Source organism: Poecilia reticulata, chromosome 22, assembly GCF_904066995.2.
Source record: "Poecilia reticulata chromosome 22, P_reticulata-male-v2, whole genome shotgun sequence".
In the NCBI taxonomy this organism is placed as follows: domain Eukaryota; kingdom Metazoa; phylum Chordata; class Actinopteri; order Cyprinodontiformes; family Poeciliidae; genus Poecilia; species Poecilia reticulata.
The window spans coordinates 12,665,156-12,674,417 of record NC_088851.1 but is presented as its reverse complement, the minus strand read 5'-3'; the positions used below and the strand labels follow the sequence as shown (position 1 = coordinate 12,674,417).

Below are 9,262 nucleotides of genomic sequence, written 5' to 3'. Positions count from 1 at the left end.
ACCTTCAACGATGTATTGATAAATATTTTTCTTCGTTTTACTCCAGTGTATGCTACCTAGGTTCAAATAGTTTCATAATAGTTATTTTTATTAGAATCAGAATCAGAGTCTGGTTTCTTGGTCAAGATTGACCAAGAAACACATTTACATGATCAGTTACTCGATAAATGGAAAAGTGTTTTAAAATATCAAAAAGGGATTACATATTACACCATGATAATCAGATATTATATACATATTTCTAAAATATAATTACAGTAGTGCAACTTTTTATTATTATTATTATTATTATTATTATTATTATTATTATTATTATTATTATTATTATTATTTATAAAATTACAGATTCAGAACTTAATTGGCCAATGTTGCGTGCACAAACAGGATTTTTCAAGCGCTCACAGCAGTCATGAAAACATCATTTACTGAACTAATTAATTTCGTACAGATATATGTTTATGTATTTCCATTCACATTAGTGATCATATAAATATGTGCTTAATTGCTTAATTATCAAATTAAATGGCACTTCTGAAACTGGAAAGTACGTGAGAAAAATATTCTTTTATTTTGAAAGACCGGAAGCAGCTCAAACGTCTGTAGTAGCGCGTTGGAAGGAGTGTTAGATGTAAGATTTGCCCCTGTTATTGACCAATGACAACGTTTCATTGAGGCAAAATATGGAAGCAGAAGTGGTAAGTGTATATTGAAATAATAATTCTTATGTTTTAATACATGTTTAAGATAAAATAAGAACTTTTTTTTTAGATATTGTTGCTATTACTTCCTTAGCCGAGAAGCTAACGGCTGAAACAAACGAACCCAACAAACGCTTTAAGATGATGATGATGGCCCTCTAAATTCAGACTTTTTTGTTGTTGCTGTGTCAGCGTACAGCAGAGTCCACAGAATTTGAGACTGTGGAGATTGCTGAGTGTAAGGCGAGGAAGGTGAAGGTTCCCCGGAGGATCATTCACTTCGCCAACGGGGAAACCATGGAGGAGTACAGCACTGATGAAGAGGAGGAGGAAGAGGAACATGAGAAGCAGGTCGTTTCAGTTGATACGGTAGGGTCAGTGGATTGCAAAGGATCTGTTTTATTTAGTGATCATGATCCAGACTTTTAAAAAAAGGTACTTTTACGTGGACTTTGGCTGCTCATTCAGGCATTTCAAGGCTACGCAACTCAAAAGATGACTCTGTTGACATTTTAAAAACGAGATCTTAATGGACCTTAGCTGCAGCCAAAAAAAATTCTAAAATATTTTTGTTGAATCTATTAAAGAAGTATCAGTAACTCAGTTTGACAGGCATTATTTAGATGATTATGGTTTACAGTTCAAAGAAACATAACTTTTACTCTCATACAACAAATGGTCTACATTAGACCAACTTGAAATAAAATAATTTTAATATAGAAATGTAAACATCCTCGAGAGTATTCCATGTATACGTGTATGCAGTCAGTACTGTACTTTGGTCTTTTTTTTTCAATTTATTTATTGCTGTGTCAATTCAGTGTGCCATAGAGGTGACAGTTTTGTTCTAATCTTAAAACCTACATTTTACTAACGCACTTTAAATTTTTTTGACTGATACAATCACAATAGAGAAACTTGAAACCAGGTTTTGGTATTGTTAATAGGTGCCAGATCCTACTAGGAAATTACATAGGCAAAGCTTGTCAGCAAGCATTCCTTTAAAATATTTCTTCCAGTCAGCTCCTCCAAGTCATCACTGATTGTTGACCTTTGACACTGATCCTGAAGTAACTTTCATCCTGCCCCCAACTCTTCATTACACTCTTGAGATTTCCACCTTTTTTTTTTCTGTTTGTTTTTTTTTGGAAGTGGAAACTGTCCAATCAGCTGTCTTCGTTACGGTTGTGTAGGCGATTATCTGACGATACGATATTTTTTATAGAAAAACAAAATATTAAATAAGCTCTTTGGTATGCCCTTGTATATGTTTTATAAATGGTCAGAATAACATTTTCTTTGTAAAATAATAACAATATAAGTTCATTAATTAAATAAACAAACTGAATGTGAAATTATGTGAAGTCATTTAGCATCTTTTCCTGTATATTTGCTCCAGTCCAAACTGACCTGGGGTCCTTATTTCTGGTTCCACATGTGGAGAGTGGCGACTTCCACTATTTCAGGTAGCGCCTTAATTGAGCTTTACTCTTTAAATATATATGGATTTTTCCTTCATAAAAATGCTTGAATTTGTATCAGCTGTCCTGTGTAATCTTGGTTGCAGTGTGCGACTACATGGGCGAGAAATTGGCCTCTCTGTTCGGCATCACCTCTCCAAAGTACCAGTATGCTATTGATGAGTACTACCGCATAAAGAAAGAGGTGTGACACATCATCAACCATGTCAGCCACGTTACAGGAAAGTCTGACCTTAAAAGTTGTAACGCGACCTTCTCTTCCCGCAGGAGGAGGAGGAAGAGGAGGAAAACCGTCTCGCTGATGAGGCAGAGCGCACATTTGCGGCGCAGCGGAGAGGCGAGCAAGAAAATCCGGCCGCGGTGAAGGAGCAGCCGGAAGGAAACGGAGCCACATTTGTGAACGTCAGCTTTGAGCTCAAACCAGAGTCGTCGCTCAGGAATCCCGATCCAAACAGAGTCCCGTCTCCTCTCCCCTCCTGAAAACAAACCCAACTGATTCACACATTTCAAATTGTTGGTTAAACCCGAACTTACTCAGCCCCACGCACAAATTTTTATTTTCTTTTTCTTTTTTTTCTTTTATGTTTTGTAACAGATTAATTTAATCACAACAGTGGAAGTGGCTGCGGAACGCCATATCTGTGAATGTGACTTTTGAGTGTTGCATGTAATCTATGCAAAACTAAATGTCAGCCTGAAAATGAGCCCTTGGCTGAGGCAGCGACGTAAAGGCTGGGTTGTTGCTCTGTGCATTAATCTGTTATTTATTTTCATCAGTTACAAAGAGATGAAGCCGATCAGAGGGACCAGGACAAATATTTATGCTACACCAGATTTATCAACTATAGACCTTGGCAGCTGGATAGATTCTGGGTTTTCCAGACTGTTTCCTGGGTAGTTTTCTTCAATTCTACTCAGTAAAAAATAACAGGATGAAGAGTCTTTTACTCTGCAACAAGGTCCTGACGTGTCCTTCTAAGTAACCGCATGATCCCAGTGGAACAGTGCACTGTCCCTTTTCTTCACCCAACACTTTGTTCTGCCAGCATGTTGTGTGGAGAATCACACTTTAAAGGAGATGTTACAGCCCAGCTGGTGGTTTTGATTGGTTAGATGTACATGATAGGCGTGAATTATAAAGTGAATAGTAGTTGTAGTCTTGTATTTCAACAATTCAAAGGTGCCAAAAAAAACAGGACTCCTGAATGTAGGAACATTTAGAAGCTAACGAGTAAAAAAAACATTCAGAATTTCAAGATGTTTGAGAGACCCCTCTCTGCTTACTCCTCTTTAACTGTGAATGAAAGGTCCGAAAAACACCAACATATATGCCTTATACGAGTGCTATAAAGGGAACTTAAAGGCTGAGTATACGCTTAAGAGCTTTACTTTTGTATCATTAGAACAGGTTTGTGTCTAACCCCAGAAAAGAGGATTTCTGGTTTTTGATTACACTCCAGTAGATGTTTATTCATGTTGCCCCTCCTGTTGTTGTTTAAGCTGATGAGTCGGCTGATTTGAGGCAAAAACTGACTTTGTAAGAGAACAACTAATATATCCTCTAATTTACAGCCCAATTTGTTACTCCAGGAGCTCTTTAAATCTGCACAGAATAATTAATGTTGAAATATATACTGATGATTATTGGTTTGTAGAGATGTCTACAGAGCTTATGTATTTATAAATGTCCTTGCTTTGGGCATCTTAAGCTTCTTATTGTTATCCGCTGATATCACTATGTTGACCTGCTTCAGATCGCAGAGGGCGAACTTGAGTCATATGTGTCGCTGACAAAGAAACCGAAGTGCAAAATAATCCTCAGTCTGATTATTTTTGAATGAATGCGTTTCATTAAATAACAACTTGCTGTCTTTGTGTGTGAAGAAAGAGAAAATATGCAATATATTTAGTCATTTCAATAGGAATCTATTGCCTAGATTTTGTATTTGTATTGTCAGTTTTAATACATATTAAATCACAGGTGAGGTCGATGTCTTTATTACATCCATTCATCAGATAAAATGTTATAAATTGTAATGAATCTGACAATTTATTCCGATTGTTCTTTTTTCCAATTAAAAAAAACCTGGTTTTAGTTGCACGAAATGAAATTTGTGTCTTTTCTCCAAACATTGTCCAAACTAGACATACAGGCTGGAATGTGTACAAATATTCCTACTTACACTTGGATAATTGTCCCTTGGTATGTTGCACCTTGACCAGTTTAACTCCATCAACCATCTTGTGGTATAATGGACTTGCATTCATTTAAACAAATGTTTCAATCTTCACTTGATTTGTGGCAAATATGGAGTCAGCTTTCACTCTTACTATCCAATTAGTGCAATAAACAAGTAATGGGAGTGAAAAGGCGCACACCCCAACGTTTCAGTCAGTATGAAATTCTTTGGTTTGAAAACCTCGCCTTAATGCATCCAAACAAGTCACCGGCCACTACCTGAATTACCTGTTCAGTTAGTTACTTGTTAACACAAACAGTGAATCAGCCAATCACAAAACAGCATTTAGATGTAACAAATGCAAACTGAGCATCAGAATGGGGAAGATGGAGTAATACTGACTGTGCATGGTGTTTGCAGCAGACAGGCTGGAGTATTTAGAAACTAATGAGATTTTCGCAATTGTCTTTTATGTTTACAGTCTTAAAAAAAAATCTAGTTAGTGGCACAACCATTTCCACTCAAAAGAGCCACTCTTGCCTCTGCTGCTATAAAATAAAACTTGCAGCAAAAGGACAATTTTCTAAATATGTACAGCATAAAATGTTTTATTATGAAAGCTAGTAAAATTAAACTATAATATACTTCTATTTTTAGACTTTAAACAAAATAAATCCACCATTAAAAAAGAAATGGAAAATGAAGAAAAATAGGAAGCATAGTTTGAAGGTGGTTATTTTTAAAAGTGCTTTATTAATAGCCCAGAGTCAGTTTGACGTTAACGCATCTGATGGGGGAATAGAAACTTCTGATCTGATCAATACTTTAGTACTTTTCACGACTGAGCTTAAAATAAAAATAATAAATAAGCAAAACCACTGGTAATGTTTCAGCAGTTAAAAAAAAGGTGGTTTAAATAATCAACCTGCATGAGGATACTAAACACAACACTGAGTGTGATTTGAGGAATAACTTTATACAAATGATTTCTTTACACAAGCATTTTTACACAGGCCACCTCTCCGTAAACCAGTCTCCATAAAAAATAAAAGAGGAGTGGCAGTCCTGCTGCCGCCAGTATATATCAAGATCCTCTTCAAGTGTCGTCAACGTCAGCCATATTGCTGCCGTCGTTGTCGTTGGCAACCAGCACCTCTCTGTTCTCGTAGGTCCAGAATCCGTTGAGGTCGATCAGGATGCTGACCACTGTGTCCCCCTGGCAGCTGTTCACCAAATCCTGGAGAGTGATCTTGTAGGGGTCTTTAGGCTTCACCATGTCAAAGATTTCGTCCTGAGGACAGATAGTGCTCGAAACAGTTATCAAATCTGCTGTACACGTCGTCATTACAGTCGTACAAACTGTCTGTGGTTGCTATACCTTCACATCCTGGAAAGAAACAGGCTCCTGACTGTGCAGCTTCATCTGCTCCTGAATGGCCTGAGGAAAAAAAAAACATGCTGTTTGTTCTGAAAGGCTGCTGAAATAAACAGTGCAGATTATTTTTGCACACATTTTGTTGTTGTTGTTACCCTAAAAAAGTAGTTGAGGGAGAAGACGTTGAGGTATCCCTGATTCTCCATGTCCAGAAGTTTAAAAATATACTGCAATGCTGCAGGCTCCTTACGATTTTCCAGGGCCAGTACAAAGTCCAGATAGGTCTTATAGTCCTGGAAACACCAGAAGAGTACAGGAAGTTTAGAAAAACATACAAGCTGGTTTGACAAAGGCTGAAAGATCTAAAGGATAAAACAGCAACTTTCCCCATGAACTTTCCCCCCTGTTATTTGCTAACAGTCTTGCTCTCTCTCAGTCTGAATGAGTGACAGTCATGTTGTGAAGTTTCCTTTCAAATAGCTTCTTAGATCCCTGTTCTTCCTCTGACTCCATTTAAAAACACATTTCTGAAAATGTCTACCTTTGAATCTTCCTTACTCAGAAACTGCATCAACACCAAAGAGTGTTGCTGTCAGTGAAACCTGGCCGTGCTTACTGATTGGTAACATATCGTCAGTGACAATCAAGCTGAAAGTCATCCGATTCTGGTTCATAGCTAGTAACCCTGAGCTTCTCTAGATGACATACTGCCTTGGTAAGCAGCTAAATCTTTAATCTTGTTAAAAGTTCAAACTGTTTTACCATTTCTCCATCATAGGTCAGACATTCCTGAAACACTCTGTCCAGGAAGACTGAAGTGAGGGTGGCTGTGCCGTAGCGGGACAGCTCTTCTTTGCTCAACATGCCGTTGTGATCTTTGTCCAGGTTCAGGTACTGGCCTGTGGACATGAAGATAAAAAGAAATATAGATTTCAGGAAAAGCAGGAAGATCTGAACAAACAGGTAACACTGAAACATTTCTACGATTTCTCACCGTAGACTCTGAGAGCCGACGGAGCTGAGAACCAGTTGGACTCCTGGCTTTCCTTAGACAACTCCTCATCTCTCAACTGGCATAGAAATAATAATAGAAAAACAATTGCAGAAGACTGAACGCTTTCATAAAGTTTTGCTTCTGTACCTCTAATGAAATGTATTTACTGGATATTAAACACTCACAGGGAGGTAAAAACAATCATACCTCTAACAAGTCATCCAGGAAACTGCAGGCCAGAATATCCTGGATTTTAATCTTTCCTGTCAAAGGGAAAGTTAATTTTTTTTTACTACACATAATCATGAATATTTCTAATATATTCAAGCAATTGAGTGTCTATAAACACTACAATTACTAATATATTCCTCAGAAAAATAGCTCACTAACTAATAATAAAGAACTTTAATTTGCCCAACTAATCCAATTCAACACAGCACAAGCTCAATGTAACATCTTCTGAATTCATTGGTGATGATGGCAACACTCGAGTCCAGTTTAGACTCACCGGTGCGAACCGGGTCAAGGAAGAAAAAAAACTTGCGAACAGCTGTGCAGACGTAGAAAGAGTAAAAGGACTTCTCCAATCCGTCTAGCTGGGGCAGAGTGGGGATCAGTTCCAGGATGTAGTTCTCCAGATCCTACACATACACACACACACACACACAGAAAAATCAACACTATTGCTTGAGGAGGAAACAACAAAAACATTTATATTCACTTCTAGCGAAATAACTTACAGACTCCCTGAGGTAGCCTTGTCCTGCTACGTCATACAGACTCAGACCGATTCGGGTTTGATGCAACCACACTAGAAAGGAACAGAAATGAGCAACAATTGACAAGAAGACGGTAACTAATATTATTTAAGCCTGAAAAGAAAAACAAGAAGTATATCCAAACCTTTCCTCATGACATAGTTAAAGAACTGCATGATGGATATTCGGCCGTATGGGTCACTGCTGAGCAGCTTGGCGTACACTCTTGCTGTAAAAAAATTCCTACGGGAGAAAGTGAAAAAAAAAATTGATGCAATCTGCAATTTGAAATTCAGCTTAGTCCATCCTCCAGTGAGGATGATATTTAACTTTAGATTATATATTTAAAATTCTAGTCCTCTAAAACCTGGAGTATTTACTGTGTGAATAATTGTCCAATCCAATTATTTCTTAACTGGGTTGAAAATAATAAATGTGAGAATAACCATCTTTGTTATTTCAAAGTCAAATAAATGTGTGTCTTTTTTGATTAATAAAAAATAAAGTTTTTTACCCATTTAGCTAAAATTAGGTTTGTCTATAACCTCTGCCTTAGATGTGAGGTTGAGGAGCTTTACCATTACACTAACCCTTAACAAGTGTAAGAGTTAAGGTGTTATCATATCCAACTTCAGAACTGCTCAGCAAAGTTCTACATCCAGTAGAGTACAGCTTGTAGGTTAGCTACCTACCTGCACTTTGGTCCTGCCTTTTCCCCTACTTGAAGGTAGGCTTCATAGTTGATCATCGCCTCATCGCCACTTACTGGCGGGACCTGATGTTTATCAAGCAGAAACCACAGATTCTAAAACAAAAAAACCCCACAGAAAGAGACCTATTAACGACAGATCAGCAGAAATGAACATGAGATTTGAGGTGAGTTCTTGCACGTTTTGTCAAGTCTAAGCTCTACATCTTTCCTGACTAGTCATTTTAACATATTTTGCATAAATATGATGACACTATAAATTTAAGTCAGATATTTCAACAGTAGTTAGGCTTTAAACAGAGAAGAAGCAAAAACCAAAAACCAGAGGATTGGTTATACAAACTCTATGATGGATGAAAAGACGTTTTACCTGAAGTTCTTCATTATCCAGCAGCTCTCTGCTTTTTCTCTGCAGGAAGACAGCTCTGGATTCTTCTCTCAGTTTCTGCAGCAGAACTTCATCTTCTGCTGGAAGCTTCACGACATCACATCATGTCATGTCATTCATTTACGCTTAGATCATACTTCACCCCCACAATCACTACTGAAGTTAAGGTTTACTCTTAATATGTTACCTTATAATAGAACCGTGGGATGGTTTTGTAGGACTCATCTGTTTCCACTCCGCATCTCCATTCTGAGTAATATTTGGTGAAAAGTTCCGTCTCTTCTGCTTTTTCCTCCTCTTCGTTCCTCGAGTCTTCAAAAAAAAAAAAGTAAACGGGAAACAGAAACAAACATTGAAAACCATTTATATCTGACTTTAAAAAAAAAACTGTCAACGTTAGTGCTTTAGACGTTAAATTTGATCATTTCTTACCTTTTTTTAAGCCCGCCAGCCTCCTTTTCAGAACATCCGACCAATGTGTGTCTTCTTCTTTAGCCATACCGGCAGCAAAGATTAAAATAAATACGTTTTATTAATTAAAACCGAAAATGTAACTAGGTAAACAGACACGGACACAAACAATAAAACTAGCTTCAATTGTCACTTCCGTTGAGAAGTTCATACTTTCATAATAAATATACATTGTCTATAAATTCCATTAAAATTTTTATTTGTAACT

General features: G+C 37.2%; 2 protein-coding genes across 2 annotated transcripts; one reads left to right on the top strand and one right to left on the bottom strand.

Moving 5' to 3' along the window:
- The first annotated feature begins 535 nt into the window (after positions 1-535).
- fam177a1 (family with sequence similarity 177 member A1) lies at positions 536-4,290 on the top strand. The gene is made up of 5 exons (XM_008399840.3): positions 536-695; positions 891-1,067; positions 2,098-2,164; positions 2,266-2,363; positions 2,447-4,290. Exons 1-5 carry the CDS (start codon positions 681-683, stop codon positions 2,657-2,659), a joined length of 570 nt encoding a protein of 189 aa, XP_008398062.1. The 5' UTR covers positions 536-680; the 3' UTR covers positions 2,660-4,290.
- Positions 4,291-5,314: 1,024 nt separating this feature from the next.
- ppp2r3c (protein phosphatase 2, regulatory subunit B'', gamma) lies at positions 5,315-9,216 on the bottom strand. Its single transcript, XM_008399839.3, has 13 exons — positions 9,016-9,216; positions 8,771-8,895; positions 8,566-8,670; positions 8,179-8,291; positions 7,632-7,729; positions 7,469-7,539; positions 7,237-7,369; positions 6,936-6,991; positions 6,729-6,804; positions 6,497-6,633; positions 5,890-6,027; positions 5,738-5,797; positions 5,315-5,650 (listed from the first exon to the last, which is right to left on the bottom strand). Exons 1-13 carry the CDS (start codon positions 9,080-9,082, stop codon positions 5,456-5,458), a joined length of 1,374 nt encoding a protein of 457 aa, XP_008398061.1. The 5' UTR covers positions 9,083-9,216; the 3' UTR covers positions 5,315-5,455.
- Between the last annotated feature and the right edge of the window lie 46 nt (positions 9,217-9,262).